Source organism: Dendropsophus ebraccatus, chromosome 3 (genome assembly GCF_027789765.1).
Source record: "Dendropsophus ebraccatus isolate aDenEbr1 chromosome 3, aDenEbr1.pat, whole genome shotgun sequence".
NCBI classification, from domain to species: Eukaryota; Metazoa; Chordata; class Amphibia; order Anura; family Hylidae; genus Dendropsophus; species Dendropsophus ebraccatus.
Window position 1 is genome coordinate 188913951 of NC_091456.1, and position 20583 is coordinate 188934533.

General features: G+C 43.8%; 1 protein-coding gene across 1 annotated transcript in view; it reads left to right on the plus strand.

Moving 5' to 3' along the window:
- The window catches only part of LOC138786600 (uncharacterized), an 87877-nt gene that overhangs the window by 37487 nt on the left and 29807 nt on the right, over positions 1 to 20583 (plus strand). Inside the window, 4 exon segments of the mRNA XM_069963580.1 lie at positions 12334 to 12622; positions 13603 to 13678; positions 17727 to 17868; positions 18730 to 19678. Coding sequence (XP_069819681.1) covers positions 12334 to 12622; positions 13603 to 13678; positions 17727 to 17868; positions 18730 to 19678 — 1456 coding nt within the window.

A 20583-nucleotide genomic window follows, 5' to 3' on the forward strand; every position in this document is an offset into this window, starting at 1 on the left:
GGAGGAATGTATTTTTTCAGCAGGCTTTTGTGGAACACTGGATCTATTCTAAGTGAGCGTGGTAATTGTAATTTGTAGGAGAAAGGACCAATGAACCTGGGAGCCAGTTTGGCAGAAAGTATGCGGAGGTGTAGATTTTTAGTAGATAACCACACTTTGTCTCCTACAACATAGTCAGGCCCAGGACGACGTTAACAATTGGCGAATTTTGTACATTGTTCCTGTGAAGCAGTTAGTCAGCAGACTCTCTGCCCACACTGCACAGTTTCTTGGTCAATTGATGGATGTAAATTGTGTTTCGGAATTGGGTAAGGCGGATTATTTGGGATGAAATGCGTAATTATGAATGAACGGGGGGTACTCCGTCCTTGCCCTCCAATGCAAGGGCAGGATGAACAACCGGGTAGGTAACACAAACTATAAACAACAAAACAGGTATGTAGACCATAAAGAGACAAATCCCTGAATCACCAATTACTGTAAAGCACTTAGTGGGAAGAATAAATTATAGTCTTCAGGTGACATTCCTAGAGTGACTACAGTAAGGTTCAGTGTGGCAAGGGTAATGAGGCGACCAGTTCAGGTGGGGGTATGGGTTCTCATATTATCTTATGGTAGCGAAGCCAAGTTTGCCACTCTTTTAGGTTTCATGTGAGCCTCTATCCCAACTGAGTAACTCCTCTAATCTGGCTAGCTGGTCACACTTCGCCTGCCATTCTGAGAGTGTGGGAGCATCCTTGGATTGTCAATGGAGAGGTATTTATAACTTTGCAGCAGTGAGAAGGTGAGTGGGAAGGTGGTAGCAGAAGGGAGCCAAGGCAAAATCGTTGGGAGGGTTAGTTGGAACTGTTGTCCTGTTACAGTAGAAAGTGTGGCCTGTATTTCGTCCCAGAAGGCTTTGATGGCTTGACATTCCCACCAGATATGCCTATAGGTGCCCGCCTCCCGTCCACAACGCCAGCACAGATCCGTTGCAGACAAGCCGCTTTATAGAGAAAGGAAGGTGTATTGGGTATGGTACCTAGCTCTAAAAGCGAGGTTTCCAAATCTTGGAAGGATTGGGGATTATTTGTTTCGACCGGAGCATGGAAGACAGGACCGCAGTGGTGGAGGGGCAATCGCCTTATTAACCCCTAGACGACCTAGGACGTATCGGTACGTCCTGAAAGTCTGTCCCCAGACGACCAAGGACGTACCGGTACGTCCTGAGCTATGATGCACAGGCAGGCTCAATGAGCAGAGCGCCGATAACACTGATCAATGCTATGACTATGGCATAGCAGTGATCAGTGTGTAAAATAAAAGTAATCAATGTACAAGTCCCCCAAAGGGACTTAAAATGTATTAAAAAAAAAGTTAAAAATCACTAACACACTGCCCCCAAACCCCTCCCCCAATAAAAGTCTAAATTACCCCCATTTACCATTATGTAAATAAAACATGTAACAATAAATAAATAAACATATAATATACCATAGCGTGCATAATTGTCCGGTCTATTAAAATATAACAAGCGTCATTGCGAATGCTGAAGACGGAAGAGGAAAAAAGGGCGCGAATTACCGATTTTATGTTACATTATATATAAAAAAAATATTAAAAAATAAAACCGTTATAAGCGTCACAATAGGCCCATTTTATTAATATTTAATTGCCAAAAAAAGGATTTCATTAATAAAATATATATAACATTAGAGAATCTGTGTAAACTGCATATGCTTGTGTTCGGACTGACCTATAGAGTAATAGTATCATGTCGCTTTTACCATATAGTGCATTACGTAAACACGGGAACCCCCCAAACGTTACCATATTGCATTCTTTTTTACGATTTCACCTATTTATATCTTCATAAGTAATATATTTGGGATTCTATCATACATGTTATGGTAAAATGAAAGATGCCATTACACAGTACAACTATTCCTGTAACAAACAAGCACTTACATGGCCCTGTAAATAGAAAACTGAAAGTGCTGGAGCTCTTAGAAGGGGAAGAGGGAAAAACGAAAGCGCAAAGATCAAAATTTGCGCGGTCCACTGGGTCATTTTGAGCCTGGTCCTCAAAGGGTTAAGGACGTACACCGGGATCCAAGGGCATCTTAGGGAAGGGGGTGAATGGGGAAGGTAGGGCTTTCAGTATCGCTCGTAGGGGTCTTCAGGGTAGCGTGCAGGACAGAATATTGGGCTAGAGGATGTGTAGGCAGCACATCATGCTTCCATAGGCAGATTAGATGTGATGGTGTTAGAAGTGAATGTTCCATGTGCGCCCACAGAGGTGCCTAGGGTTTTTGTGCCTTAACTAAGTGGCACCATTTATTGAGCATGTTAGCCTTGTAGTAGGTGTGTAGGTCTGGTAGGCCAAAGCCGCCGCTCCTCTCTTATTGATAATGTGTCTATGTGCCAATCTAGGGGCTTTTTTTGGCCCATACAAAAATGGATAGTGCGCGTTGGGCTGATTTAAAGAAGGACACCGGGACAGGAATTGGAAGTGTTTGGAAAAGGTAGAGGAACTGGGGAAGTATGTAAGTCTTAACATAATTTTTACATCCCATCCAAGACACAAAGGGCAAGTGTAGTTTAGAAAGAGCAAGTTTTATTTTAGCTAGTAAGGGGGTTAATTGGCTGAGAATAATTTTGCAGGATCTGGCGTGATGTGGGTGCCCAAGTACTTCAGGGAAGATGTTGTCCATGTGAAGAGAAATTGTGTCTTCAGGTGTGTCAACACTAAAACAGGGGCTGAGATATTCATAGCCTCAGACTTGGCAAAATTGATTTTAAAATCTGAGAATTTGCCATAAGTCGTGAAGATCTTAACAAGCTTAGGCATAGATCTCAGCGGGTCTGTTGCATTTTTTTGTGTTTGCAACTTCAGCCATAGCAACGTGCTCCTGCCTAGTGTGAATGGTGTTCTAGGAGAGCTGGCCAAACTTGTCCTTTTTTTTTTTTCTGTGTTCCAGATGGGGGAGTGGCTGCTTCTACTTGGTCGTGGAAAGTAAGAAAAAAGGACTATTGTGGTGAGCCCAGAGTATTATACAAAAAGCAGCTTTATTAGGTATTCATAATGTGCAGAGTACGTAGAAAGTGCAATTATTCCATAAATGTGCAATAGAGGTGTGTATAAGTTATAAAAAGCTAGGGTGTTGTCGGGTAAGGTGACCCTGTTATACCCTACCTGTACTAGTTGAGGGACCGCTGGGTAAGGCGTCCCTCCGCCAGACAGTTTCTGGCCCTGCACTAATCAGTCATAAACAGGTATGTAGGCTGTCAAGAAAATATGTATGTCAGATCGATGTCTTTGGTAAAGAAAGGCACCGATCAGTGTGCAGTAAGGAGAGTTAGGAGACTAAGATGGTGTCTCAGGTCAGTACAAGGCAATAATGATTCTTAGTGTTTGTATGTGCTGTCTATACTTCCTGTGATATTAGGAGTGTGTAGCAAGTTTCCACTTCTTCCAGTTACTCCGACGCATTTCCCCTCGGTGGTGTACAGAGGTTCATCAGGGAGATGTCATGGAATGGTTGTAGTTTTGGTAGTCAGGACAATCTTATTGTGGAAATGGTCTTGGTAGCAATTGGTATTCCATAGAAGATATTGATCGGTCCTGGTGTAGGTTATTGGAGTATAGTATAGATAATCTGGTAATCAGGTGCAGCCTTTTATCTGTGTTGGCATAGGTCACAGGATAGCTCCTAATGATCAGCCCTTTTCTGTATATGTAGTTGGGCGGGGAATCATGTGGTGATGTGTGTAGTTGATTAGCACTTAGCCTAAGGTCACAAATGTAGCGTTGTCATGCTCGCGACGTATGGCACGCCAACAAGGTTGAGACCTGGGAGGTAGGAGGGAGTGTACCCCCTTGTTTGGATGATAAGTTTGGCAGATTTAGAGATGTCTTGGCATGTCAGTGATGCGTGGGATGCCGTCAGAGCAATGTCCTCAAGGGAAAAAGAAGATACTGTGTCCCCTCCTCAGATGACCGATAAACAGGATCTAGTGGTGCAGAGGCAGCCGAGCGGCCTTTGATAAAACCAACTTGGTGTGACTCTATGATAGATGGCATTAAGTCGGCTTAATTTAGAAAGAATTTTAATGTCCTGATTAATAAGTTATATGGGGCGATACGCCCCTGGGTCTATTGGGTCCTTTCCTTCTTTATACTATACTGTTATGTGGGCCATGTCACCCGAGGGTAAGGGCATCGCATCCGAGAGGATCCAAATGAATACTGCTGTCAGAGTAGAGGCAATTTCCTTGGCTAGGGACTTGTAGAACTCCCCAGGGAATCCGTCCGGACCTGGGGCCTTACCCGAGGCCAGACATTTGATTGTGGCCTCTACTTCTTTTTCAGTGATCGGAGTGTAGTATACCAGAGCATGGTTCCTGTGGCTGGGCTGAGGATGGCACCTGTCAACAAGTGTTATTATATATTTTAGGAGTTAACATGTTTTATGTGCCACTATTCTGTGTATTTCTCTGTACCAGTAACTGGCAGGCAGAGATGGGTTACATGCTTTTCACTGCACACAACACACTACAGCGACATCTACTGACCGTAGTGGGAACTGCTTAGGTAGTGTGGTAAGCTTAGGAAGTTGCTAGAAGGGGGTGTGGTTATGCAGATAGGCCCCCTATATAAGGCTGGCTGTTGCAGAGTTTAGCTGAGACAGGCGACAAGAGACTAGTGAGACAAGTGACAGGAGACAAGTGACCAGCTGTAGAGGGGATAACATCACCTCAGGAGATCACCACAGAGAGAGAAGCTGCTGAGGGGAACAAGGAGAAAGATCTTAAACAGAGCAGCAAGAGGAAAAACAGCTGGAGGTGAGAGAAAGAGAGACCTTGAGAGACAGTTTGTCAGGTGCCCCCTCAGGAAAGGGCCAGCACAGTCAGTGGGAATCCTAAAGACAGACACCCTAAGTGGAGAGACTTGGCTGTAGGAGGGAGCCGAGTTAACTTAGGCCTCGGCACCCATCTTCCTGACATTCGGGGGTAGGATTGACTAGGACCCCTGGATCCTCTGGGACCCGAAAGTTGTGGCCTAAGGCCCGGCCCAGTAACCTAAGCAAGAAGCTCCCTAGCAGACAGGGAGGGAAAAGCAGGCTCAAGCGCCATTGGGGAGAAGTCCACAGGATCACAGTGCCCACCAGCGTCCCACACGTACTGGCAGACCAGGACCTAAGGCAGGTCGTCTCTCTACACACCACCAGGCTCTCACAAGTACAGTAACCCAGTCAAAGCCGCCAGTATTCACCACTGTATGCTAAAGGACTGTATAACATCTGCAAGACTAACAGTAAAGGAGTTGTTGTTACACTGCCTCCCTCCTTGTCTCCCTGTTGTCTGGTCCACCTGCACCACACCACCATCAAGGGCCATATTACCAGGCAGCAGTATTTTGGGGTTGGCCCCGGGGGAACTACAGGTCCACACCACCGACCACCTTAGACACGGGTGCAGCCCCCCTACAGAAACCGCTGCAGCAGCCACAGAAGAGAGAGTGATACCCGGGAAGCGCCAGAGAGTCCCCCTGTACCTGCAGAAGCCCTCGTGCCCACCTGTGACCGTGACAAGATCCAGTTATCCTGCAGGTATAGCACACTCTCCCCCTGCAGCCCTCAGTGCATCTCCTCACAGAGGAGCTCAGCGCCACACTACCAGGAGAGACTACCATCACCATCATCCACTCCTCATTCCCCTCACTCTCTTCCTATTACCCCGGCTCGCTGCAGGAGCGTCCAGAGCAGATAGGTCATCTTCCTGCAAACTAGGGATATCTACTCGACCCAGGAACTCCCGTGCCCGGTTTATGTCCCGCTTTGGGGCAGTGTATAGATCTTTATAGTAGTTCCCTAGCCCTAGTAGTTCTGGCCATGCGCGCTAGCATTAAGCCCGTTTTGTTCCCATATCTAAAGAAATCCACCTCCCTCTGATTTTTCCTCATGCCCTCCGATCTCTCCAACCACACCTCATACTCCATTTTAGCTTTGGACCAGGTCTCCTTATCTTCCATCGTCAATGATGATAAATAGGTTGTGTAAGCCTGTCGCACCCTCTCTATCGCCTCTCTCACTGCCTGCAGCGTTTTCTTTTTAGCTGAGTGGTGATAGGCTAGTATCCTGCCGCGTAGAACCGCTTTGTCAGTATCCCAATAAAGATGTGAGTCCTCTCTTTGTTGTGCATTATTTGGCGTGAACTGGAGCCACCACCCTCTAAGCAAATCCCTAAAGTTCTCATCCCTAGTCAAGTAAGAATTAAATCTCCATAGAAAGTCTGTTCTTTTATGGTATGTATCAGATAGTGTGACTGTTACTGGAGCGTGATCCGAAATCACAAGGTCCTCAATGGTTACTTTGTGTAATCGGTTAGACAGGTCTGGGGATGCAAGCCAGTAGTCTAGTCTGGACCATGCCAGGTTGGCGTGTGAATAGTAAGTATATACCCTTTCCATAGGATGGGCTGCTCGACATACATCCACCATACCTGTCGTAGAGAGGAAGGGATAGAGTACTTTATCTCGTGTTCTATCTGGCACCCTCACAGTATTGGTCCTCTTTCGGTCCTCAGCATTGGACAGCACTGTATTGAGGTCTCCCCCTATTATGATGTGGCATTCCCTATCCTCCAACAAGCATTTCCCAGTGTCTAAAAGAAAGATGTGTTAGTTTCTGTCCGGCCATATGCACCATACAAACTGAGTCTACCCATTTGGCCCTCCAGTATCGCATGAACCAATCTCCCTTCCTCATCGTGGTAATGTGATACCACTTGATAGTGTAAGTTTTTGTGGAGAAGGAGTAGGACTCCAGCTTTGCCATTCTTAGCCGGCAATCCCAACATCTGGCCTACCAACAATTTTTGCATTCTAGGGAAATCATTTTCCTCCAGGTGGGTTTCTTGTCAAATAGCACAATCTTAAAGTGACTCTGTACCCACAATCTGACCCCCCCAAACCACTTGTACCTTCAGATTGCTGCTTTTAATCCAAGATTTAATCCTGGGCTCTGTTCGGCAGGGGAAGCAGTTATAGTGATAAAAACAACTTTTAATCCGGCAGCGCTGTGTCTAACGGCCAGGGCTTGCATTTGTATATGCATTAGGCTGGCACACCCTCTCTGTCCCTCCTCCCCACCCTCTTCATCATTAGGAATGCTCCAGGCAGATTGCCTCCTATTCCCTACCTGTGTGTATAATGAACATGGGCTGGATCGTTAATACACCTGTGCAAAGCTCAAACAGCAGTAAATGTTCCTGGATCATTCCTAATAATGAGGAGGGTGGGGAGGAAGGACGGAGAGGGTGTGCCAGCCTAATACATATACAAATGTAAGCCCCAGCCGTTAGACACAGCGCTGCAGGATTAAAAGTTGTTTTTATGACAATAACTGCATCCCCTGCCGAACGGATCCCAGGACAGATCTTGGATTAAAAGCAGCTATCCGAAGGTACAAGTGGTTTGGGGGGGACAGATTGTGGGTACGGAGTAGCTTTAACATTTTATATTTTACCTGACTATAAAATGTGATTACCATAATAAAACTTGAGCCATTATTATCCAGGCTTATAATCCTGATACATTGTCTTATCTGTGTCCGTGATTTATAAGTGATGAGTTGGTAATACTGCAGGTTGCAGCTCTAGCTATCAATTGGGAACCATCCATCCTGGGAGGACCTGGCTCCATAGAGTCAGATCAACATCAAAGTGTAACCTTAACACATTTCTCATATCAAAACAGCGACTACAAACATAAGGGAACAATCCTAAAGCCTGGATAAAAAAAAAATAAAAAAAATAATGACAATTATTCACAGATGTTTTTTTGCAACCAACATACGTTTTTTAGTTGTTCCCACAGTTTTTCTTTTTCAATTATCTTTACTATTTAATTCAATGGACTTTTCAGTCACAGACACATCCTGACCTAGAGTAATGCACCAACAGCCGACATTGCACTGACGGACGACCAAACCACAAAATGACAGACGGCAATTAAAAAAAAAATGGACAGGAAAAAACATTGTGGGAACATAGCAAAAGCCAGCCAGGGACTTGTTTACATCAGCCATCTCAGAAGGGAGGGGGAGAGGCTCAGAGGCTTGTGTCTTCAGCAGAAAGCAGCAGCTCAGAACTGGGGGAAGGAGACTGAATAAATAATAACAAGTATGGAAGGAATTGTTAAACTCACCATGGGCAGCAACATATGAAAAGTTATATATGAGCAGAATACCCTTTTAAGTAGAAATTCTTTCCTCTTGTGTTTTATCCCCTACAGTCATGTGATTCTTTATCTAGTGCCAGAATTTCTGTTCAAGAATTGAGGGAAAACAATCCAAAAAACACCAATATGTATATAGAAATGGTGGTTTTTATCCTCCCTATATTAATCTATAGAGGAAAAAATCAAAAAGAAGAGACGGCAAACTTTGTGAAAAACACCATAGAAGAAAATCTCCTGTGGGTATTACTTTTCATTCTTCCCCAGTTGACTCAAACGAACTACAATCTCCATCATGTTTGTACAGCCTACGCTTAAAGGGGCTATCCAGTGTTAGGAAAACATGGCCACTATTTTCCATATCCAGATTTACAAGTAAGATCCAGTCACTTTAATGGAACTGAATTACACCTAAACTGGCCATGTTTTTCTAACGCTTAATAACCCCCTCTAAGCATTGGTTATCCAGCCATGATAGGAATTGTAGTTTTGCAGCAGCTGGAGGGCCACAGGTGTGACATCTCTGCTGTATACCATCTGAAAAGTTTTTTTTTTTCCCGGAGAATAGACTTTGTATGCAAAAGAAATTGCTGAGGCAATATCTGAAGGCCACACAGAGTGACCCCGATCTCCACCATCTCTGTGGCTGGGAGACCCCCGCAGCCTCTCACACATTACATAACGGGGAATTATTGAGGATAAGAAGTGTGAAAGTTTTACTGTTCTGATAGAAGTCTGGTTCATGTACATATACAGCTCAGCTACATGTACATTTTACACATATACAGCTCAGATACATGTACATTACACATATATACAGCTCAGCTACATGTACATTACACACATATACAGCACAGCTACATGTACATTACACACATATATACAGCTCAGCTACATGTACATTACACACATACAGCTCAGCTACATGTACATTACACACATACAGCTCAGCTACATGTACATTACACACATACAGCTCAGCTACATGTACATTACACATATATACAGCTCAGCTACATGTACATTACACACATACAGCTCAGCTACATGTACATTACACACATACAGCTCAGCTACATGTACATTACACACATACAGCTCAGCTACATGTACATTACACATATATACAGCTCAGCTACATGTACATTACACATATACAGCTCAGCTACATGTACATTACACACATATACAGCTCAGCTACATGTACATTACACATATACAGCTTAGCTACATGTACATTACACACATACAGCTCAGCTACATGTACATTACACACATACAGCTCAGCTACATGTACATTACACACATATACAGCTCAGCTACATGTACATTACACATATATACAGCTCAGCTACATGTACATTACACATATATACAGCTCAGCTACATGTACATTACACATATACAGCTCAGCTACATGTACATTACACACATACAGCTCAGCTACATGTACATTACACATATACAGCTCAGCTACATGTACATTACACATATACAGCTCAGCTACATGTACATTACACACATATACAGCTCAGCTACATGTACATTACACACATATACAGCTCAGCTACATGTACATTACACATATACAGCTCAGCTACATGTACATTACACATATACAGCTCAGCTACATGTACATTACACATATACAGCTCAGCTACATGTACATTACACACGTACAGCTCAGCTACATGTACATTACACACATACAGCTCAGCTACATGTACATTACACATATACAGCTCAGCTACATGTACATTACACATATACAGCTCAGCTACATGTACATTACACACATATACAGCTCAGCTACATGTACATTACACATATATACAGCTCAGCTACATGTACATTACACATATATATAGCTCAGCTACATGTACATTACACATATACAGCTCAGCTACATGTACATTACACATATACAGCTCAGCTACATGTACATTACACATATACAGCTCAGCTACATGTACATTACACATATACAGCTCAGCTACATGTACATTACACACATACAGCTCAGCTACATGTACATTACACATATACAGCTCAGCTACATGTACATTACACACACATACAGCTCAGCTACATGTACATTACACACATACAGCTCAGCTACATGTACATTACACACATACAGCTCAGCTACATGTACATTACACATATATACAGCTCAGCTACATGTACATTACACATATATACAGCTCAGCTACATGTACATTACACACATACAGCTCAGCTACATGTACATTACACACAGGGCTCTGCTGCAGGCATATATAACACACACACAGACAGCTCTGCTCCACACACATCACTTCAGCTCATCCAGCACAGCAGCCCCTGATCATGTGACTCCTCCTCCTCCATGTGACTGATCACATGACTGTGACATCATGGCAGGTCCTGGAAGCACACGGCTCCTGTACAGCTCTGCAGGCGGCTTCCTGACTTGTTATCAGCTGCTGCTGGACTGCCCCGCCCCTTGCCTCCTGAGCACCAATCACTGGAGAGGAGGAGGGGCCAGAGGTACAGATGGAAATCCTTCCTGCCCCTCCCCCTCCTCCTGCTAGTGTGCTCTGCTGCTGCTGCTGCCTCCTGGGATCTGCCCACTGGCTGCCAGACAGGTAGGAGATTTACAGTGTTCAGGGGAGAGGGGGCATCCAGCTGTGCTAAGGAGGGGGGGCGGCTGTGGCTGGAACATAGTGGATAATCCCTTTAGGCACTCCCAGAGTTTCTTCCAGACACAGCATCACTCTGGTCTCCAGTTTGGGTGAAGTTTTCCAAGTTAGCTTAAAAGCAAAACACAGCTGAACTGGTCGTGCTGTCTATGGAAGAAAGTGCCCATGTTTTTCTAACAGTAGCTAACCCCTCTAATAGCAGGAACACAGTGGCCTTAGGAGGGTTAGCGGGTTGTGGGCAGGAGGTGTTGCTTTCTTTCTCTGACGCGTCACAGGAGCTCAAACATCTTACACATTTATAACTTGTCTCTTTCTATCGCTGTGCCGGACAAGTTGTACTTTTTCTTCCCATTCTTTATTATACATTGTATCCTCTACTTTCTATTCATCTCTCCAGGATCCTCTGCTGATATCTTCTATATAAGAGACCGACCCATCAACCATGGAGAGAGACAGAGACAAGATGGCCGAGAGGATAATAACCCTCACCCTACACATACTCTTCCTGCTTACTGGGGAGGTGAGGGATTCTGGGAGTGATGTCATCATGACATCATTCTTATCTATGGAATAACAGATGGATAGGACTGGGGAGGTGAGGGATTCTGGGAGTGATGTCATCATGACATCATTCTTATCTATGGAATAACAGATGGATAGGACTGGAGAGGTGAGGGATTCTGGGAGTGATGTCATCATGACATCATTCTTATCTATGGAATAACAGATGGATAGGACTGGGGAGGTGAGGGATGGTGGGAATGGATGGAGTGATAGTAATGTGTCTCTCCATACACAGGATTACACAGTAGTGAAGAAGTCCTCTAGTGGGCGCTGTGGGGCCCCTGGGTGTGAAGGATGGGGAAGAACCCTGAGCCCAATCCCGGGGCCCCTGATACATGAGGAAATGGAGGAAGAGAAGATCCTAGAAGTCACCAACAAGATGGTGGAGCTGCTGAGTGGAGAGGTGAGACTGTGGCTGCTGGGAATGCTGGGACATTATACAGTAACACCACTGGAGGGGTGGGGGGGATGACTGTGTGATCATTGTGTGTGTCAGGTTCCTATAAGGTGTCAGGACGTGGTGGTCTATTTCTCCATGGAGGAGTGGGAGTATGTAGAAGGACACAAGGATCAGTACAAGGATGTGATGCTGGAGGATCAGCAGCCCCTCCCATCAGCAGGTAATAGACAGGACTATATACACACCTCCTCTCTGTATTATCTGGATGGAAAGAATGAATTCAGTCTCTGTATGTGTTCCCTCCAGTCAGATCCAGTAAGAGAACAGCACCAGAGAGATGTCCCCGTCCTCTTCTTCCACAGGATCAGGATCAGGTAGATGGAGATGTTCCCTATGATCTGTACATCCCACCTGACTTCTCCTCCTGTCTGATGACTTTTACAATATTTCTCTCACATCTTATGAATCAGGGGGAAGATGGGAACAATATTATAAAGAAAATAGTTAAAGAAGAGACAGATGTGAGCGGTGATGAGCAGTATAAGGAGTACATCACTAGGGGGAAGGATCTGAACTCTATTTATGCTACAGGCAAGATAATAAAAGAAGAAGAGAAAGATGTGAGTAATGATGAGCATTATAAGGAAAACATCACTACAGTGAAGGATCTGTACTATATCAATGCAACTGACAAGATAATAAAAGAAGAAGAGACAGATGACAGCAGTGATGAGCAGTATAAGGAGGACATCACTACAGGTAACCGCCCAGGTGAGTAGTGACCACTAAATGCAGAGAACAGTCACACATTCTCCTCAGTCACCGGCTGTAACTATTCTGTGTGGAATATTATAAGCTCTGTGTCCTGTCAGTTTTCCAGCTATATAATCATTCAGCCTAAATTCTAATATACAGCACAGTCCCAGCGGACAATATATCACTATCAGTCTCCTGCTGCTGCATCTATAGTGACTGTCCTCATCTTACAGCGTACCTGTTGTGAAATGTTTTAGGAAATCAATAGGGGTTGTGTTCCCAAGAAGTTATATATACTGGATTTCTTAAGAAAAAATATGTATGTGGTTCAATCAACGTTATACATAAAACCGAACTGTGGTCCATGTTTCCCTCGTATCGATATTTGGTCTTTTCTTTGTTCAGAAAAGACTACAAACAAGAGTGCTTGTTTCAAGAGTTGACAATTTTTCAACGAGCGATCGATATATGACCGCTCGTGACTTTGACCCTTTGGGTACAAACACACACACACCATATATGCAGCAGACTTGGTGGTTCAGATTTGATGCTGTGTTCAGTTATTGAGATCTAATCTGCTGCGTATCGCAGCAGTAAATACGCTGCGTATATGATGTGTGTGTTTTTACTCACTTAGTTTAGATGCAGGAAAGGCCTCCGACAAGACCTCAGATTTACTGACGTAATACTTTGCCCTTCTACATCTTCACAGGAACAGCACAAGGTTGCCCCCTCTAATCACTCTCTCTGTCTCTTACTATACCACATACACCCTCCGCACAGTCACCACCATACTCTTGTGATATTTGTCACAGCTATATTTAAAATTTTAGAATGCATGTTGAAGGCAACACCTCCCCCCTGTTTGTCCCCCCCTAAGTAGCCATATGTTCCCCCTGTATGTGTGTTTGTGTATGATATATATATATATACACACACTGTGCCCTCGGAGCAATGTTACATACTTACCTCTCATATTCCAGCACTGTCTCTGGCCTCACACACAGAGCGTCTGCCAGCTGAGAGCATTGCTGCTGGAAAAGACACAGAGTATCACGAGTAGCTGGGAGGAGCATGAGTATTCTGTGTTCGGGGAGAACCCTCCTCCACACTGACAGCATAGGCCCTGGACCAGGGGGTCACTGTCATGTCTCTTGTTCAATATGACAAACAGATCACTGACCAGCCAAAGAAGACACTTTTGGCTGCTGGTTAACCCCTTAAAGACTTAAGATTTAAATGTACGCCCTGGCGTGGTTAAAAGCGCTCAGAAGGGAGCTGGGCGGCAACCCCGCTCTAAAACTTCGCAATCCAGGGTGCTATCTGCAGCCCGGGACCGCGGCTATTAGCGGGCACGGTCAGATTGCCATGCCTACTAATTAGCCTTTTAAATGCAGCTGTCAAAGTTGAAAGCTGCATTTAAAAGGCTTCTTTTCCATCGGTGGTGGTCTAGTGGGTGGATTGTTCCCCCCCCCCCCCCCCCCCACGAATCGCAGAGGAGCGATCCCCGCATCTGCACGTGCCGGTTGTCTGTGCCGTAATGGCGCTGATCCCGGCTCGGCAATCTATTGCTCTCGGGTGCAGCAGCCGAGAGCTATAGAAAATAGATCTCATTGATTTATGCAGTATATCTATACTATATCTACAGTCATGGCCAAAAGTTATGAGAATGATACAAATAATATTTTTTTACAAAGTCTACTGCTTCAGTTTTTAAAATGGCAATTTGCATATACTCCAGAATGTTATAAAGAGTGATCAGCTTAACCGCAATTACTTGCAAAGTCAATATTTGCCTAACAGGGAAGAGTATCGCAGCTAGAAAGATTGCACCTCAGTCAACAATCTATCGCATCATCAAGAACTTCAAGGAGAGAGGTTCCATTGTTGCCACAAAGGCTCCAGGGCGCCAAGAAAGACCCAGCAAGTGCCAGGACCGTCTCTTAATTTCAGCTGCGTGATCGGGCTACCAGCAGTGCAGAGCTTGCTCAGGAATGGCAGCAGGCAGGTGTGAGTGCATCTGCATGCACTGTGAGGCGGAGACTCTTGGAGCAAGGCCTGGTCTCAAGGAGGGCAACAAAGAAGCCACTTGTCTCCAGAAAAAACATCAGGGACAGACTGATATTCTGCAAAAGGTACAGGGAGTGGACTGCTGAGGACTGGGGGAAAGTCATTTTCTCTGATGAATCCCCTTTCCGATTGTTTGGGACATCTGGAAAACAGTTTATTCTGAGAAGACGAGGTGAGCGCTACCACCAGTCTTGTCTCATGCCAACTGTAAAGCATCCTGAAACCATTCATGTGTGGGGTTGCTTCTCAGCCAAGGGAATCGGGTCTCTCACAGTCTTGCCTAAAAACAGCCATAAATGAAGAATGGTACCAGAATGTCCTCCAAGAGCAACTTCTCCCAACCGTCCAAGAGCAGTTTGGCGATCAACAATGCCTTTTCCAGCATGATGGAGCACCTTGCCATAAAGCAAAGGTAATAACTAAATGGCTCAGGGAACAAAGCATAGAGATTTTGGGTCCATGGCCTGGAAACTCCCCAGATCCTAATCCCATTGAGAACTTGTGGTCAATCATCAAGAGACGGCTGGATAAACAAAAACCAACAATTCTGACAAAATTTAAGCATTGATTGTGCAAGAATGGACGGCTATCAGTCAGGATTTGGTCCAGAAGTTGTATGAGAGCAGCCAGGGAGAATTGCAGAGGTCCTGAAGAAGGGTCAACGCTGCAAATATTGACTTGCTGCATTAACTCATTCTAACTGTCAGTATAAGCTTTTGTTACTCATATGATTGCAATTATATTTCTGTATGTGATAAAAACATCTGACAAACACACATAAAAACCAGAGGGCAGCAGATCATGTGAAAATATAATATTTGTGTCATTCTCAAAACTTTTGCCATGACTGTATATTATACTGCATAGATCTCAATGAGAGATTAGAGCAGTAATACTAGATGTCCCCCAGGGGCAATAACCCCTAACCCCAGGGGGACTTTTAGTATGTGTGAAAAAATAAATAAATTAAAAATGTATTAATAAAAAATCCCCTCCCCCTTATAAAAGTCTGAATCATACACCTTTCTCCATTTTATAAATAAAAATAAATAAACATGTTTTGTATAGCCGTGTGCGTAATGGCTTGAACTATGAATTTATTTGATTCCTGATCTCTCACGGTAAATGGCGTAAGCGCGAAAAAATTCCAAAGCGCAAAATTGTGCATTTTTGGTCCCATCAAATCTAGAAAAAAATTAAGTGATCAAAAATTCGCATATACGCAATCAAGGTACTGTTAAAAGCGCTATAAGCATGGTAATAGAGCAATTTTAAAGAACATTTATTTTTTTAAAAAGGTTTAAATTTTTTAAAAGCCATAAAAAAATAAAAGGTACACAAGTTACTTATCATTGTAATAAATACTGACTTGAGGAATATGTATAACAAGTCAGTTTTACCTAGGACGAACGGCGTAAACACGAAACCTCCCGAAAATAAAATAGAAAAAATTGTTTTGTTTTTCTATTTCACTACATATTTAATTTTATTTCTGGTTTCACAGCATACTTCATGCAAAAATTAAGCCTGTCATTGCAAAGTACAATTAGTGGCGCATAAAATAAGGGCTCGTGTGTGTCTGTAGGTGAAAAAATGCAAGTGCTGTGGCCTTTTAAGCTCAAGGAGGAAAAAAGGGAAGCACAAAAATGGAAATTGTCCCGGTCCTTAAGGGGTTAAAGCGCTCAATACAGTGAAATCCTAGGTGCATTGCCTCCTGGTTAACATCAATATGCAAAAAGTATCCCCGGGTGCTGATGGGTTCCCATATCTATAATATAAATAATTTGGAGAAATCCTTAACCCACATCTCCTGAAACTGTTTGCTTCCTTCCTCCGAGGGGATCCCATCCCAAATACAATGCACTACTCGCATATTGTCGTGATTCCTATATTGTCGTGATTCCTAAATCGGGGAAGGACAGTTCGGTATGTGCTAATTATAGACCCATCACTCTCCTCAACTCCGACCTTAAAATCTCTGCTAAGATCTTGGCCCAACTGCCTTAACGCTTGGCTCCCTCAGCTCATACACCCTGACCAAGTTGGCTTTGTCCCCTTCCGTCAAGCAGGGGACAATACGCGCCGGACGATTGATCTGATTGAAGTGGTAAATAGACAGCGCTCCTCCATGCTCCTCCTCCAGCCTCGACGCCGAAAAAGCGTCCTGGCAGTTACACCTGGGTTTCTGAGGGGAGTTTCTCACCTCTTTACATGCATTGTACTCTGCTCTGATGTCTGCTGTTAGGCTACCACATGCTACGTCCTCCTCCTTCCCTGTCCGCAACGGCACACGCCAGGGATGTCCTTTATCCCTGCTAATATTTGCGTTGTGCATTGAGACCCTCGCGGCCGCTATTAGGGCCAATCCGGACATCCATGGGGTGCGCCTTCATGACAGAGAATTTAAAATTGCCCTCTATGAGGACGATGTCGTCCTTACCACCCAACCATTAATCTCTTTGCCCTCCCTGCACCCTCTCATCTCTTCCTTTGGCAAACTGTCAGGCTACAAAATAAATAACCCTAAAACTGATGCCCTTCCTATAAATATCCCTGTCCCTCTTCTGACGTCCCTACAGCACTCATTCACATACACGTGGCAATCCTCCTCCCTCACGTACCTTGTGGTCTAACTCACTCCTTCGTACTCCCTCCTTTTCCAGGCTCATTTCACCCCACTAATTGCTGAGGTTTCTAAATTATTGAATTCATGGACTCACCTTCCCATTTCTCTTATAGGCCGCATTAACACGATAAAAATGGCAATCCTCCCCAAATTTCTTTATCTGTTCCATCCCTGCGCCCTCCTCTGGGCACCAAAACGTGTCCTCCCTGACTGCACTCTTGGCCACCATGGCTTTCATTGTGTCCATTTGGTCCCAATGTCGCACTAAATATGACCTCTCTGCCCCTTCTCCCCACTAGAACCTTTTCTTTTCACTCCTGACTTCCCTGTGAGTATAACCTACTGTATGGCCCAACCTTGGTCCGCCGCGGGTCTGTTCCGGTTTTATGACCTTGTCAACTCTGTTAATAGGACCTTCCCGGACTTCTCGGCCCTGCAAGAAAAATATGGCCTGCCACAACGTTCCTTCTCCTACATGCAGATTCTGAGCCTCTTCCGCTCTCGTTTGGGCTCCCTAACTAGTCCTCACCCTAATCAATTTAAGCTGTGCAGTGTTTGGGGTGCGTCCTCCAAAGGACTCATTTCAGACATTTACAGCTTGCTTTTCCCAGTGGATCCCCCGGGACATGGCTATATGCACAAGTGGGAGCGGGACCTAGGCATTAAGATTTTACACCCAACGCTGTAGGTGATCTGGCGCAAGGCAACCACATCATCTTTGTGCACACAATACAAGGAAGCACAACATAAATTACTCACACGCTGGTACCACACCCCCACCTCCACCACAAATTTAACCCCGCTTATCCCAGTACTTGCTGGCGATGCCAGTCTGCTTTTGGAACACTTCTCCATATATTCTGGGATTGCCCCCTAATCACACCATATTGGGTAATGGTACGAAATACTATGCAGGAAGTCCTAGATATACAGGTTCCCCTTACCCCACTGCACTTTCTCCTTAACATTCTTTCAGGTCCATTGGGTGATATGACCAGGGAAATACCAAAGCCAGAGATCCATCCACAGACAGCTGTTTCATAGTTCTATGTATGGATACCTGGCTTTGGAAGGTTCTGAACACTTACCAAGGACGTATGTAGCCAGAGGCCGGCCGGGTCGGTGACGTCACTGCACCATGTGACTAATGCAGATGAGAGAAAAGCAGTGATCTGCCCCCCAGTAACGCCATGCTGGTTGAGGCCCAGCAGGTTATCGGTATGTAGGGGGTCAATAGTCCTATGTTTTTATTTGAGAAGAGTTTCCATTACTTTTACTACTAAGGACGTCATCTCCCCGGCCTCCAGCTTCTAGATTCTTCTCCCTGACACTTCCTGTGGATGGGAACAGATCTGATCATTCTTATTATGTTACATAAAAAAGAGTAACTTTCCATGTCTGCAATATGTTTAAGCTTCTATTACTGAGAAATAAGAGAAATTGTGTTTTCTTCTTTGCAGATGATTCTACCAGGAGCTCAGGGGGACATCAGATCTCCTCAGAGGATCATATCACACAAGATACATATGAGGAGCCGTCCACTATCCCAGATACACCTTCATGCTTTAACCAGAAAAAAAATCTTACAGGGAAAAAGACAGTTTCATGTTTAGAATGTGGGAAATGTTTTGCTAAGAAATCAAAGCTTGTTATCCATCAAAGAAGTCACACAGGGGAGAAACCTTTTTTATGTTCAGATTGTGGGAAATGTTTTACTGACCAATCAAATCTTCTTCGCCATCAAAGAATTCACACGGGAGAGAATCGATTTTCTTGTTCAGAATGTGGGAAACATTTTGCTCATAAATCAAATCTTGTTTATCATGAAAGAATTCACACAGGGGACAAACCTTTTTCATGTTCAGAATGTGAAAAATGTTTTTCTCATCAATCAGATCTTGTTATGCATCAGAGAACTCACACAGGGGAGAAACCCTTTTCATGTTTGGAATGTGGAAAAAGTTATACTTATAAAGCAGATCTTGTCACACATCAGAGAACTCACACAGGGGAGAGACCATTTTCCTGTTCGGAATGTAGGAAATGTTTTTTTCAGAAATCAGCTCTTGTTGTGCATTATAGAACTCACACAGGGGAGAAGCCATTTTCATGTTCAGAATGTGGGAAATGTTTTACTCAAAAATCAAAACTTGTTAGGCATCAAAGAACCCACACAGGGGAGAAGCCATTTTCATGTTTGGAATGTGGAAGGTGTTTTTCTGATAAATACCTCTTTGCTACGCACCAGAGAAGTCACACAGGAGAGAAGCCATTTTTGTGTTCAGATTGTGGGAAATGTTTTAATTGGCAGACAAGTCTCTCTAAACATAAAAAAACTCACAAAAGGGAGAAGCCATTATCTTGTTCACAATGAGGTAAATAAATATAAAGAATTCTAAATTATTATGATGATTATAGTAAAATAGTTCTGTGAATAGTATTAGTAACTGTACTCACTGCACTTACTGACAGCAGCTCCCTGTGTACCCCATAGAGCTATAATCAGCCCCCCCTCCTCCAGGCTGTGCCGCCCTGCTCTGTGGTGATTCTCACACAACACAACATTTACAAAGAAATTGCCACACTACTAAATTATCAATATATTAAATCTTTATTAAATAAAACTATATTATAATACATAAAAAAAAATGAAAGGAAAGAAAAGTCAGCACCGATAAAATAAATGGCATGGGACAGACAATGTATATAAATGTCATAGAGCAGCATAAATAGTAAACAATATGTAATCGAATTGTATAGATGTAAACTACAGCATGAAATATATCACAAGATCACCAATCGAATAAAGTGCAATCTTCAATGCCATTACCTGTATACAATCCCAGCGGCCACCTGCTCCGACGCCCTTTTCGGCATCCACCTTTGTCAAGGAGCATGTGGTGTTTTTTACGTATCATATTATAATATAGTTTTATTTAACAAAGATTCAATATATTGATAATTTGGTAGTTTGGCAATTTCTTTGTGTTGTATGATATATTGGCCTACAGCTACAGATACACATTTGTCTTTATACTAATATATATAGATTATTGATACACCTAGCAAGCTTAGGTACTTACCATTCAGCTATATAGCAGGTGTATCATCTAAATGTGCATTTTCTCTGTGGTGATTCTGTCCATAAGATGGCCGTGCCCATGCCCCTCCCCCAGTGTCCATAGACATATACAGGCTTTAATGGGCCAAAAATAACACATTTGGACACTATAAGACACATAGAGGATGGAAGTAATAGAGAGGAGAA